Source organism: Emys orbicularis, chromosome 1 (genome assembly GCF_028017835.1).
Source record: "Emys orbicularis isolate rEmyOrb1 chromosome 1, rEmyOrb1.hap1, whole genome shotgun sequence".
NCBI classification, from domain to species: Eukaryota; Metazoa; Chordata; order Testudines; family Emydidae; genus Emys; species Emys orbicularis.
In genome coordinates, this window is record NC_088683.1 from 33,178,930 (window position 1) to 33,193,238 (window position 14,309).

The following is a 14,309-nucleotide window of genomic DNA, read 5'->3' on the forward strand; positions in this document are numbered from 1 at the left end:
CTGACAGGCTCTTCTTTGTCTGTGACTCACGTGACAGACCACCCAGATAAAAAGGTGGCTAAGAAGCGTATGCTGTCCTCACCGACTCAGGAACTGACCAAGAAATAGCGTTCCCCAAACCGAGAGACCTCGTTGGTACTTACAGGCTCCACAGCCGAGATAGCGGGAACCTCTGGTACCGTGGATACCGCGAGAGCTAAAGACTCCAAGAGAACTAGCTCCAATGCAGGCACCCAGGGGAAACTGAAACCCCATGCCTCTGCAACAGCAGAGCTGTCCTGACACTCGGCACTGGGCACATGAAAACAACTGCGGCCTATGCTGCCACCTCCTGTCAGCATTGCGCAATTGACAGTTGCACCCATAGAGACAACAGCTCCACAGCAGCCAGTAACCACTGTTACCACATCAATGGCACCAAGGCTGTCGACACCACAACAATTCTTACTTCCCAGAGACCTCGGGGTGTCCTCAACACCTGACTCTCCCATTCTTGGCACCGAGATTACAACAGCACTCTCAGTACTGAGCCGTCCCACCACTACACCGACTACTGCTCCCCCATTTTTGAGCAATGAGGAGGACGAGGAAGAGACATATTCCTCGCATCATTCTTCCCCCGCCTGCAAAACAATCAAACCGGCCCTACCACAAAAGGGGTACTATACAGGGGCCAAAGAACAGCAGTAGTATGGGCACCCATGGATGGCACCTATTCCCTTCCCTCCACAGTGGCAGTATTGGGCCCCCTGGTTGGCATATCCCCCTCACCACCTCAAACCTCCTAGCCCACACAGGGAGGGTACACGGCAGTCACCTGTGCCGTCAGTATCAGGACCATCTGAGCCCCCTGATGAGATGACGGGAGAACAGGAAGAAATCTCTGACCAGGAGGTCAAAGCAACAACCCATTTTTTTTCATCGTTCCCAGACGACACCATCATGCCCCCTCCTCCCAACGTGGGGAATGACTTTATACATTTCCAGGATCTCTATAAGAGAGTTGCAGATTCCCTTGACATCTCACTGTGGGAAGTGCAGGAGACATGACATAAGCTTGTTGACATCCTGCAAACATCAGCATCATCTAAAATCACTTTACCCATGAATGATGCAATCATGGAACTCGTCAAACACATCTGGCAGGCCCCTACAACAATCGTTCCAACCTAGAAAGGTCCAACAAGAAATATTATGTTCCTGCAACACGGGGGGGTTACAGATGCGAACTGTACAAGTTTGGCTCCGCACAACTTATTCCCCACGAAGGCACAGTATAAACAAATGCCTCACGATGCGAAGCAAAGTAAAAGACTCGCTATCCTGGTGGACACAACCACATAACGTATGCCTAGGAGTGCCTTTCACCCAACCCCCCCCACATTGACTATTACGATGGATGCGTCCCTCATAGGTTGGGGAGCACATCTGAACTTGCACTCTGCTCAGGGCCATTGGTCCCCAACAGAAGCCCGACTTCACATAAATCTACTAGAACTAAGAGCCATTCACAATGTATGTGCAGATTTCCTACCCATGATCAGAAACAAAACCATACAAATTCTCACAGACCATTTAGCATGCATGTTCTACGTCAGGGGTTGGCAACGTTCGGCACACGGCTCGCCAGGGTAAGCACCCTAGCGGGCCGGGCCAGTTTATTTACCTGCTGACGCAGCAGGTTCGGCCGATCGCGGCCCCCACTCGCCGCGGTTCGCCGTCCCGGGTCAATGGGGGCGGCGGGAAGCGGCGCGGGCCGAGGGATGTGCTGGCCGCGGCTTCCCGCTGCCCCCATTGGCCCGGGACGGCGAACCATGGCGAGTGGGGGCCGCGATCGGCCGAACCTGCCGCGTCAGCAGGTAAATAAACTGGCCTGGCCCGCTAGGGTGCTTACCCTGGCGAGCCGTGTGCCGAACGTTGCCGACCCCTGTTCCACGTAAACAAACAAGGGGTTGCACGCTCACACTCCCTGTGTGCAGAGGCCATGTGACTGGCACTGGTGCATCCTGCACAACGTCCACATTGTAACAGCCTCCCTGCCCAGATATCAAAACACTACAGCAGAGACACTCAGCAGGAACTTTTCTCAGGAGCACAAGTGGGAACTCGACACCAGGTTTCTCCACAACATATTCAAACAGTGGAGATTCCCCACAGTAGACCTCTTCACAACAGAGCACAATACCAAATGCCCACTGTTTTGCTCCAGGGACGGAATGGGCCTTCACTCCTTGGGAGACGCCTTTCTTATCAAATGGGACACTCCCCTTCTATATGCCTTCCCCCACATTCCCCTAATAAGAGACATGCTTCACAAGATCAAAGAGGACAAAGCCACAGTAATACTGATAGCCCCCAAATGGCCTCATCAAACATGGTTCCCCTACATTCTCAGAATGTCAGCATGCAGACCTCTCACCCTTTCCCTCCTACCTTGTCTCCTGTCCCAGGAACCAGGACGAATCCTGCTCCTGAACTTGGAGACACTCTGCCTCAAAGCATGATTGCTCCATGGCTCCAGGGACCTGAAATGACATGCTCCAAAGAAGTACAGAACATTTTATTAAATAGTCACAGACTGACTACCCACCACACACACTTAAACAAATGGAGACGTTTTGATTCCTGGTGTCACACGATGCAGACAACATCAGTATCTGCACCCTTACCTTTGATTCTGGATTACCTGGTTGAATTTAGGAGATCAGAGCTCTCTATTAGCTCAGTCAGGGTAAATCTCTCAGCCATAGCAACTTTCCACCATAAGATTGATGGCACATCAATTTTTGTGCACACTACTGTCATATTCCAATGGCCCCCTCCCTCAGGGGGTCACCTGGGGAGGCAAATCAGCATTTATGTTGCTAACTCTGATGCAAGCATTGCAAGGCATTTCGGGGAGGGTTGAAGGTGTAAGTGTAAAGTAAAAAATTCCTTTGCAGGTTGCAAAAGGCCAAAGGGGGAGGAAGAAAGCAGAGAACGGGTTAACTCAACGCCTCAGCTCAGTCCGAAGATAAGACACGGGCTCCAGTCCAAGGTCACGGCGCTTGAACAGACTCTGTGCAGCCAAAAAACCTGCAGCCACATCTGCATCTTACCCAACCCCAGCCAACCATAGGAAAAGGGGGGTCAGCTGGGCAGGACTGCAGGGAATTGCAAAACTGGTGAGACGGTGAAGACCAGCGAGGAGGAGAACAACAATTTCGCGTCGCATCCCTAAAGCCGGTGTGTTTTGGAAAAGCTGAGGAAGCTTAAAAAAAAGTTTTTTAAAAAAAGGGAAGAGGTGTGTACCCGACAGCTGTAAAAATTAAGCAACTAAAAGTGCAAATTACTAACCAGGCGGCAACCCAAGCTTATGCCCAAAACAAGTTGCAGGCCTTAAAACAAAACTTCCAGGCAAAAAAAGCGAAATGTACCCGCCTGGAAGCACTGGCTAAGCAAGTACCGGTCCTTCAAAAACTTGTCAAAAATTTAACCATTCGTGCTCCGCATATGCCGCAACAGCAGTGTGCTCGCCATAAAAAAAAATGTAACGGTTCAAATGTCAATTGGTCGTGCGTTTGGTCCAGGCGGTGAGTCTCACGAAAAAATTCGGGTAACTCTTGTTAAAAATTTAATCTCTCCCTTTATGAGGATCCTCAGTTTTGGGTAGAATCTTGTGGCACCACTATACCTGCCCTCATTAAAACCAAAAAAAGTCCAGTGGGTAAAGGGGGAGAAGGTCGTATGTACAGTACCCCCAACTATGAGGAGAGCACCCCGTGGGGTAATTACAAAAAAACCCCAGAAGGGGTGGGGACTGGTTAAAAAGCCCACCCTCCTTGTTAAATTGGTAGTAAAACAAAGCCTGTGTCCATAAAAAAAAAAAAAAAAAAAATGGTTCAACAACAACAAAAAAACAAAATTGGGCCCAAACAACCAGGCAGGCAACAAATTAAAAAAATTAAAAAACAGGTTGGAAGCCTTAAGGGCATAGTGACAGGAGTAAGGAAAGAAGTAAGTGCAAACATAAAAAAATTAAATCCCTAAAACAGTACTTAAAATGGTAAAATCTAAGTTAATTAAGGTGTTATTTTAAAAAACAAGCAAATAAAAAAAAATAGTAAAAAGTTAACTGCAGAGGCTGAAGGAAATTAAGCAGTTAAACTTTGTAAAAATGTTTAAAACAAATGTTATAAAAAAAATTCTTGGTTTCTTTGCAGCCCATTCTAAAGAAAAAATGGGCCCTTTTCCAAAAAAAATGTGTGTAAATAATCCAGGCAAAAAAACTATCTAATTAAAATCATTTAAGTTTAACTATAAACCATTCAGTTGTCAAATATGCTAAAAAAAAACATAAGGGGGTTCTATTAAAACTTAACTGCCCCCAATGTATAAAAAATGAATAAAATGTATAAAAAAATGTAATCTATGTACAGCTGTGTAAAAGGAAAGCGGTGTTAAAAAAAAAAAAGTGCATTTTCCCCAAAACATGTGCAGTGTATATTGTAAAAGGGGTAAAAAAAAAAAAAAAAATGCAAACATACCATGCTACTTAATTAAAATCCTATAAGGGCTCCAAAAAAAGCTACAATAGGTTGTGTTTTCTTTTTCAAATCACTGTGTGTTTTAAAAGCAAAAGTTAAAAGTAATCAAAACTCTGGTAAAAGTTAATTGTGTCCCTTTTAAAACCGTCTCTAAGCTGCTAATGGCTTTAAATCCAAAAGCAAGCCAAAAAGCGTCTCTATTAATGCAAATTACCTAACTAATAAAGGTAAAAGCCATTAAAACCTGGCCTGCCTATAAAACAAACACACAAAAACATGGGGGTAATTCCTCTGTTTTGCCTGCAATCAGCAAGGGTGTGTGTGTGTGTGTGTTGTGTATGTGTATATATATATATATATAAAAATCTGCCACCCCCAAAGCGGTAAAAACATTTTATTTTGTCTTTCAAAAAATCAAAAAAAGCTAATACCAGCTAAAAAAACAACCTAAAATACCATAAATCTACCATATTAAAAATAAATGATTTAAAAACAAAAATATAAAAAGTTAGCCCACTCCTCATATGGCACACGAAGTCCTTCTGGCTACCCCAAACCGCAAACCAGTGGGCTGGGGAGGGAGGGAAGCTATTAAACACCAAAGGTTGTAGCAAGTAAACTCCTCCAAAGTGGGTGTGCTTGTCCTTGCCTGCTCCAAAGCCTTGTAGTAAAAACATTTCACTAAAATCCTGTATATAAAATAAATTAAATAATAAAACCAAAGTACTGTTTAATGGGCAATGTGTATATATTAATTCCTAACAAAAAATGTTTAAAAAAAATAAGTGTTAGCAACCCACTAGTAAACAAATGTAAATGTAATGTAAGTACTGTGTTTACCAATCATCACATTTACTGTTTGCCACAACCAAAAAAGCCTCAGCTTTGCCCGGTTAAAAAAAAACAGCTAGGTAAAACCCGTAAAGCTGTAAAGGCCACTTTAAATTTTAAAAAGGCCAAGTGTAAAAAAATCGTCATTAACAACATCCAAAAATGGCAAATTAAAAACAAGGTAATGTTGTAAAAATTGGGGAAGGCAGCTCACACCCTAAACGTTAAGTGGGTGGGGTCCGTACTCCATTGTAAATCGCATCTCCCCAGTAGTGTATTAGCTTCAGCTACCCGGTAAATCAAAATGGGTGCATGCCAATTAGCTCAAAACATATGTTTCTCCCTTGGTTTCTGGTCATGGCGTCATGGGCCTCGCTTGTAAACCAGCCACCTGCCTGGACCATCCGGGTTTCCAACTGTCCATAAAACTATCTAAATAATCATAATTATAAAAAAAAAATACCTCCAACGGCTCTCCCTAGCTCAAGCTGCTAATGGGGCCCAAGCCACAATGTGGCAAAAGGCTTAAAAAAAAGGTGCTTAAAAATAATGTATAGTCCAGATAGACAAAGCAGGGTCATAGCAAAATACCTGGTGGTTGGCCCCAAACCTCCCCTAAACCGCATAAAAACAAACCCTGTTCCTCATGTGGTGGCCTAAAGCAAAATAAAAAGCCTTTTAACAAGCAATAATCCCTAAGCGCAATATTATTGTTGTAATCTCCTCACAACAAAATGTTAATTCGGAGTCAAGGGGGAAAATGTCACAACCCAATGGCTCCTTCCCTCAGGGGGTCCCCTGGAAAGGCAAATCAGCATTGTATGTTGCTAACGCTGTTGCAAGCATCTCAAGGCATTTCAAAAAGGGTTAAAGGTGTAAGTGTAAAGTAAAAAATTCCTTTGGAGGTTGCAAAAGGCCAAAAAAAAAAAAATCGGGTTAGCTCAAAGCCTCAGCTCAGTCCAAAGATAAGATGCGGGCTCCAGTCCAAGGTCACGGCGCTCAAACAATCTCTATGCAGCCAAAAAACCTGCAGCCACTTCTGCATCTTACCCAACCCCAGCCAACCGTAAAAAAAGGGGGGTCAGCTGGGCAAAACTGCAAAAAAATTGCAAAACTCGCAAAACAATAAAGGCCAGCAAAAAAAAAAAATTTGCGTTGTGTCCCTAAAGCCGGTGTGTTTTAAAAAAGCTAAAAAACCCACAAAAAGCCGGTTTAAACTGGTACAAAAAGCACAAAAAACAAAGGTCCCTAAACAAAACGCCCCCCCAAAAAACTCAAAGCTTTAAAGCCCTCCCAAAAGTAAAAGCAAGTCAAAAATCAACAGCAAACCCTAAACGGCCTGTGCACAAAACAGAACTCTCATCCACCGTTCCCCCTCTTCTTCTTACGTTACACCCAGGCTTGGCCAGCCGTGGGTTGTGCAAGTGTAAGTATAAAAGTGGATTAGGGCATGGACACTAACGCTTTTTTCCTTCCTCTAAGTAACGTAAAAAGCCCCCAACACTCACTGCTGTTGTTTTAATAATAAAGCTTTAAAACTTAAATCCTTGCTCCTTCATCTCCTCCCCTAACAATCCTGCCTAATCACCTAATGCCTCAGGCAAATTAATAACAAAAATCTGTCACAATACCACCAAACGTTTTCTGAAAGGCCTCAACAACATTTACCCCGAAATCCTCACTCCCACTCCACCTTGGGACCTCAACCTAGTTCTCCAGGGCATCACCAGACACCCGTTCGAACCATTAGCCACTTGCCCACTTCTCCACCTGTCAATGAAGGTGGCCTTTCTAGTTGCCATTACATGTGCAAGACAAATGAAGGAGCTAGGGGACCTCATGACAGTATTTTCCGAAGATAAAATCACTCTCAGACCACATCCCAAGTTTTTACCTAAAGGTCGCCTCTTCGTTCCATCTCAACCAGCCCATCTACTTACCAACATTCTATCCTAAGCCACATAAGGATAGACGAGAATCCACGCTCCACACCCTGGATGTTCGCATGGCCCTGGCTTTTAACCTAGATAGAACAAGGTAATTCTGCAGGTCCCCAAAATTATTTGTTTCAATCATGGAATGATCAAAAGGAGACACCATTTCCAAACAGAGGCTCTCCAAATGGATTTCAAAATGCATCAAACTGTGTTACCAGCAACAGAACCTGCAGCCCCCTATGGGGATTCATGCACATTCCACCAGGTCAATGTTGACTTTGATAGCTTTTCTGAACAGTGTTCCCATCGCGGACATATGTAGAACTGCAATCTGGGCCTCTGCCCATACATTTACACAGCATGCAACATCTGATGCATTATTCAGACTCATCCTGTATTATCCTCTGCCACGACTTCAACTCCGAAGCCCCTCCTTTCCCTTGGAGGGCACTGCTCTGAAGTCACCTAAAGTGGAGCACCCAGAGGGACATCACTCAAAGAAGAAGAGAGGGTTATTCACCTTGTACAGTAACTGAGGCTCTTCGAGATGTGTGTCCCTGTGGGTGCTCCACTACCCTTCCTTCTCCCCTCTACTTTGGAGTTTCACTCTATGCTCTGCAATAGAGAAGGAACGGGGGAGGGAGGGAGCGGAGGGAAGCGTGTCGCACAGTGCCAGTTAACCGCCTGAGGCAGCGCAAGACTGGGACTGTGCATGTGCGACCCAACCAGGCACTGCTACCAAAAATCTCCGATTTCAAGCGCGGGGTGCTCAACACCTAAAGTGGAGCACTCACAGGGGGACACATCTCAAAGAACCTCAGTTACTGCACAAGGTGAGTAACACTCTTTCATTAAATCTAGGATAAAAACAGAAATATTCAGAATCTGATAATGAAGTTTTGTTCGGGAACAGTCTCTAAAAGAAAAAGTATAGTTATTTTATATGTGTATGTTATCATCCTGGCTTTCAGAACATGGTCTTCTTTTGTGCATGTTAAGTATTCTGACATGTGCGTGCATGCATGCAATCATATTTGAAAAGTGCACCGATGTATGTTTGTGCATGCAAACATGATTTTGTATCAGATGAGGCTGTCTTGTTACCCTCTGTCTGAAGTTAAAATGTAATTTTATGGGACAGGGTTTTGTATTTTCTCTGTACTGGGAGGGACCTAGTGTGCTTTTGGTAGCCATTAAAATAACAGTAGTAATTTTCTTCCCTGTCTGACTCCCTCCCCATTCTCTCTGCCAATCCCATCCTGATAATCTGCCTCTGTATTGCTCTCCTTGCTCCTTCAGCCCCCTGCCCTCCACACTCTCTCCTTCTGTTTCTATCACAATCCTCTTCCAACTCACATTTTCCGTTTTGCACTCCATCTGTGGCCTCTCCACAGTTTGCTTCCGTGCCTCTCCAAGTTTTCCTTCTCCCAAACCCCCAGAAGCACTAAGAAGAGGTGGATTTATTCACTACAGGCTGCCTCACAGCCACTTGTAAAGGCTATGGGAAAACAGTACCCATCTTATCTAGTGTACACCAACACTAGGTGGCCATTTTTAATATGGGAGGTAAAATTACATTTTAAACACAAGTGCTTATGAGAACATGAACAGCTTTAAACAACACCTAAAATAGTGATGCTTATAGTATCATGAAAAAAATGGGAAATTTGTAATTACTTTGTACAAGGGAAGAAGTAAGTAGTCTGTTGGTCACAAACCTTTTGTGCACAAACAATTTATCACTCACAATATTACTTAAATTGACTGGTAATGGAGCAACATGATTTAATAATTGGCAGAAGGGCCATAAAAATGATAATGTTCAATGAAAACATATATAAATTGAAATTTGCACATTGCCTTTAAAAAAATCACTCTTTCAAAAGACTGACATGCAACATATATAGATAATTTAATGTAGCTCTTCAAATGAAGTTGAAGTGCTCACATAAAGGATCAACTAGTCTTAGCATCTGACATTCCTCTATAGCATGCAGTGACCCCCGCCACACTTGTTTTCTACCCCACATGCAGTAATGTTTCCTTGAAATTTTCTCTCGCCTCCCTGCATCCTTCACTTAGTCTAGAATAATACAAAGTCATTTAAAACTCTTTTTAGATTTCCAGGCTTGTCCCATGCCTTCCAAAAGGGATTTATGAATTGCTTATCTTTCTTCCGTAATATTGTAGGAAATGATACCATAAATATAAGCCTTGAAAATATTGTCCATTAATTTTCTACTTGTACTGTATTTGATTTGAGGAATGACCATTCTTGCCTGATTCTGTTTTACTTGCTTTCAGGTAACATTGCTTTCCTTCCTAATTGAAACAGAAGTTTCATTCCTCGACTATATTAAAGGCGGGTAAGTGATCCCTGCAAACTTTTCTTGTTTTCCTGTTTTCATTGTAATTCACTAATAACCTGTTTACATTCTTGATAAGTGATAGTTCTAAATATCCATAAGAATTGCATTACTTTTTTCATTTTAGGGAGTAAACTTCCTTATTGATAAAAGAAATACCTAACTACATAAGAAAGTTATGTTTTGTTTTGGTAGGGTTTTGTTTTGTTTATTAAATGTGCTTATATCTGTGTTTGTATTCACGAAGTCAATGCTGAATAAGTGTACCTTCCACTTGGAGTAGAAGGTGGTAAGGTTCGTGATGGTTCATAGTTTCTGTGGAAGTTCATTCCACAGCCTCGGGGCTGGCCCTCAGAAAGGGCTATCTCAGACACACACGAGTTCCATTGTGCCTGAAGAGTAGAGTTGCTGATCATGGTCCTCACCCTGGAGTTTTAGGCAATCTTTTAGGTATCCCGGAATTAGACCATTGAAGTAGCTTGCTTATTAACTAATTTGAGAATGGATTGAAGGTGTAGTCCTATGTAAAATGCATTGCAGTGGTCCAATGTCAAGGTGACAAAGGCATGGATAACCATGGCGAGGTCAACATTAAAAAGGCCAAATAAATAATGAGATGCACTTAACAACAATTGAGCGTTAGGAGCAATTTAAGATACTACAAAACATTCCTTCTCCTCCCTCCCCTCGCTCCCAACATTAGAACCAATTCACACTGTCTCATTTAGTTGTTTCCCCCAGTCTTTTAGGCCTAAGGCATAACCTGTCTTGTCTGGATGGAATTTCAATTGCCTATCCTTAATCCATGCCCTGTCTTACTAGACACTGTGTAACCTGTTACCAATACCTTGGCAAAGTCAGAAGAAGCAGAAATATAAAAGTGGGTGCTGTCTATGTGGAGACCCCACTCCACAAGTTTAATAACAGTGCAATGAAAGCTGGCCCTTCTCCCAAAGTCCTGATTGGCATGGCGTGAACAAACAGGAGAAACTGGGGCTCCATCTCCACAGAGCTCTTGTTAGATAGAGAGATGGCAGGAAATCCCACTCCAACTTGTTGCAACCTCTCTTGAGAAGAAGGGGTGACAGAGAATGGACATGCAACTGCCTCTGCTGCAGGGACATGGCAGGCTGAGAGTCTGAATCCTGTGATAGAGTACAGGCCTCAAAGGCTCCTTAGCATTTTGCCTCTGTGAAACTTCACCATGCTACACATGAGGATCAGCCAGAGCCTAAAGTAAGGAGAACCCTAATCAGTGGCTGATGCTGGGGAAGATGACACTGGGGCTGTCTTACTGATCGAGCTGAATGTTTGTTTGTTACTGATAAAGGTGTTGGGAGTGATTTCTTGATGAATTTCTGCCCCCCCCCCAAAGGGAGGGTTCTCGACTCCAAAGCAATTTTGGAAGTCATTACTAGAAAATACAGCCCTACCCCGTCAGTTTCCTGAATGCATCGCAACCCATAGTTCTTCACTACCCACTCCCAAATGGTCCTATTCAGACCTTGAACAAGAGGATGATGAAACAGAACATCTGAAAACTCATGAGATAACCCTTGAAGCAGATTAGCAATTCCTCAATGCTACCCTTTAAGGTTTCCAAGAAAAAAAAGGAAACCAAAGCTCTTAAGCAACTCTGTCGACTTCTGCTTTCCTGAGACATGTTAGCTATGGCTTGTAGTCAATGGTATTAAAGGCAGCTGTTCTATAGACATAGGTATAGATTATTTTTTTAAAGGATACCTGGAGTGAAATCCTGGGGACCTATAGAAATCATTTGGAAAACTCCCATTGATTTCACTGGGTCCAGGAATTCACACTGATCATTGTTGTTAGGAGGAGAATGTTGACCAACATCACTTTTGAACGGATTTAGTATCTTTCTTTACTGGAGTCACTGATACTGGGATCAAGACAAGTTGCATTTAAACATCTCTTTTTCTCTGTTATGTGGTAAGACTTGCATTTTTTAGAATTATCCCAGAATGTATTAAAAAAAATCTTGTGTAACAAAAAGAATGAGTAAAAGCCACTCATTTAATATATTACACATATATATTGAAAGTGTCCGGCATATCATAAAATGCAAGCTGTGAATACAAGTGATTCTTAGTTACCATTATCAATATCTTACATATTTTTCTGTAAACTGAAATAAAAAATCATTTGTACAGTCCTTGACATTAGTAACTTTCATTTATAATTTTCTTTTTCCACATTGTACTATAAACAGAACAGGGTACAATTTAGTAGGATGTTCTACCTGTCTAAAAGTATCAACAGCAATATGTGTAATTTAATTTTTTATTCAAAATATTTTTCATTTGTTAGTGATTTTATACTATCACTTATAAATTCATGCCAGTAAAAACAGACAGGATTTTGAGAAAAATAACTCTTTAAAAAATGTATACAATATTATTCTTTTCAGATATGACATGCAACATGTTGTCTGAGGATCAGGAATCAGAATTACTTTCTTCGCTATCTCTTCCTTCCCTTACCCAACACAGTTTCATGGCATTTAATCTTTACTCCAGTAGGCATTTTTTCCTCATTAGTCACTTTGCCCCTATCTGTAATATGTCTCCAAATTGTGATTCTTCAATTTCATGTTGTTTCCTTTAGCTAGCCCAGGGTGATTCTGCACAAATGCAATATTGGCCTTTTTAGAAATAAACATCTATGCAATGCAGCATGTTGAAAATTTTTATGATAATTGATTGGAGGTGGTTAGGACTAACATTAATGAAATACTTGGCAGCTCTTAACTATAACAAATGGGGACTACAGTATTAAGTTCCTGGTTTCATTAAATTATGTTTTGAGCTCTGCTTCTTTTAAAAAGTCTGACTGGATGTGCCATTCTAGGTATCATCAATATTGTCTTTGTAAAGATGTTTGGATGAGATACTATTCCTTCAATGGCTTGCAATTTTAATTCTTTTATTCTGAGTTATACTTAGTGTTGGATTTTCAATGTACTTGGGTGTAAGGGATCTCTCTCTTGTATCTGAAGTGACATATCTGCCTAACTGGATTTATGTACTGCCATCAAGTATTGATATTAAATCAGCCACTACATCACACAGTGGTTCCCACATTTAAATAGGTATAGTATACTAGAAATTAACATCTCATCTTTCCATTCAGTAATTAGCAATACACATTCTCATCAGAAAAGTTTCAGAAGTTGTAAATAGCATTTGAAGTGCAGATCTGATGAAGAGCTGTATAAGCTCAAAATCTTGTCTCTCTCACCAACAGAAGTTGGTCCAATAAAAGATATTACCTCATCCACCTTGTGTTTCAAATATCCTGGGACCAGCATGGCTACAACAACACTGTATATTTGAAATGCAGGCAGAGTAGCCAGGGGATTGAGGTGTGGTTGAGGTACCCTAGCGCCAGGGCCGGCTCTGGCATTTTTGCCGCCCCAGGCAAAAAAAACTCCGGCCGCCCCCCCCTTCCCCCCCCGTGGGGGGGGGGAGGGCGGCAAGAGCCCCGGGGGGAGGGCGGCGAGCCCCGGCGGGGGCTCCGCTCTCCCCCCGGCGGCCGGGGGGAGGGCGGCCGGAGTCCTGGGAGGAGGGCGGCGAGCCCCAGCCGGGGCTCCGCTCTCCCCCCGGCGGCCAGAGCGCAGGGGGCAGGGCGGCGAGAGGGCGGCGAGCCCCAGCCGGGGGGAGGGCGGCGGGGGGAGGGCGGCGAGCCCGGCCGTGGCCCCTCTCTCCCCGGCGGCCGGAGTGCCGTGCCGCCCCCCTCCAGGTGCCGCCCCAAGCACAAGCTTGGTGGGTTGGTGCCTGGAGCCGGCCCTGCCTAGCGCCCCAGTAATCTCTGGCTACAGGAATGCCCCTGGGGGCTGTTGGCAATTGGCATGAAATAGAACAGCCTTGAGACTACTCCAGTTTATGCAGGGAACAAACCAGCAGCCAGATGGCCCCAGGAGTTAGAAGGTCCAAAGGGTGCTTTTGTGTTGAAGTCTCTAGGTCTTATGGCTGTAAAGATATCTATAAAAATGTGAAGACAAATATAAATTGATGTTGTGATATGTCTGAGACTGGAAACAGCTTAGAGAAATGAACAACTATGTTCATCTTATTGGATGTTAACCTTGAAGCTTAATGATGATGTGTTAAATATGGGCACTGTTACCTATTTCACAGTTGATCATTTACAGAAAAATCAATGTGCTCCATCTTTAGCTTAGTAGTATTTATTGGAATGGGGTGTACAGTAGAGCAACTGCTTGCTGTTGAAATTTGCTGGCATGAGAAATGAGGAATTCAGTCCTCTTCCCACCACAAAATGTAAAGTCATATTTGTCTCTGCCAAAAGTGGGGGAGGATAGAAAGAGATGCTTTCCTTCCCAATACTACAGATGGACACCCACACTTTATTTAGATGCTAAAAGCCCTCTCTATTCACTGTACTAATCACAATGTATTGGATGATGTGCATAAAGTGAGGGGACAAGGGCTTGTGTGCAACAGCCACTTAATTATGAAATTTTAGCTACATAATTCTGGTGTGCCCCTGGAACCTTGGGGTATAACTGGGAAAATGAGATAAACCTGAGAGAGAGAAAATATAGAGTTCACATATGGAAAAACTTCCTGATGGTGATATTGTATTTAACTATGTAGGAGTCTCCA

The 14,309-nt window shown here is 43.2% G+C and overlaps 1 protein-coding gene across 1 annotated transcript in view; it reads left to right on the forward strand.

Annotated features, from left to right (window-relative positions):
• Positions 1 to 14,309, forward strand: part of CPNE8 (copine 8) — a 250,005-nt gene that overhangs the window by 150,103 nt on the left and 85,593 nt on the right. Inside the window, exon 13 of the mRNA XM_065399630.1 lies at positions 9,599 to 9,660. Within this exon, the coding sequence (XP_065255702.1) occupies positions 9,599 to 9,660 (62 nt within the window). The remainder of the gene's footprint in view (positions 1 to 9,598; positions 9,661 to 14,309) is intronic.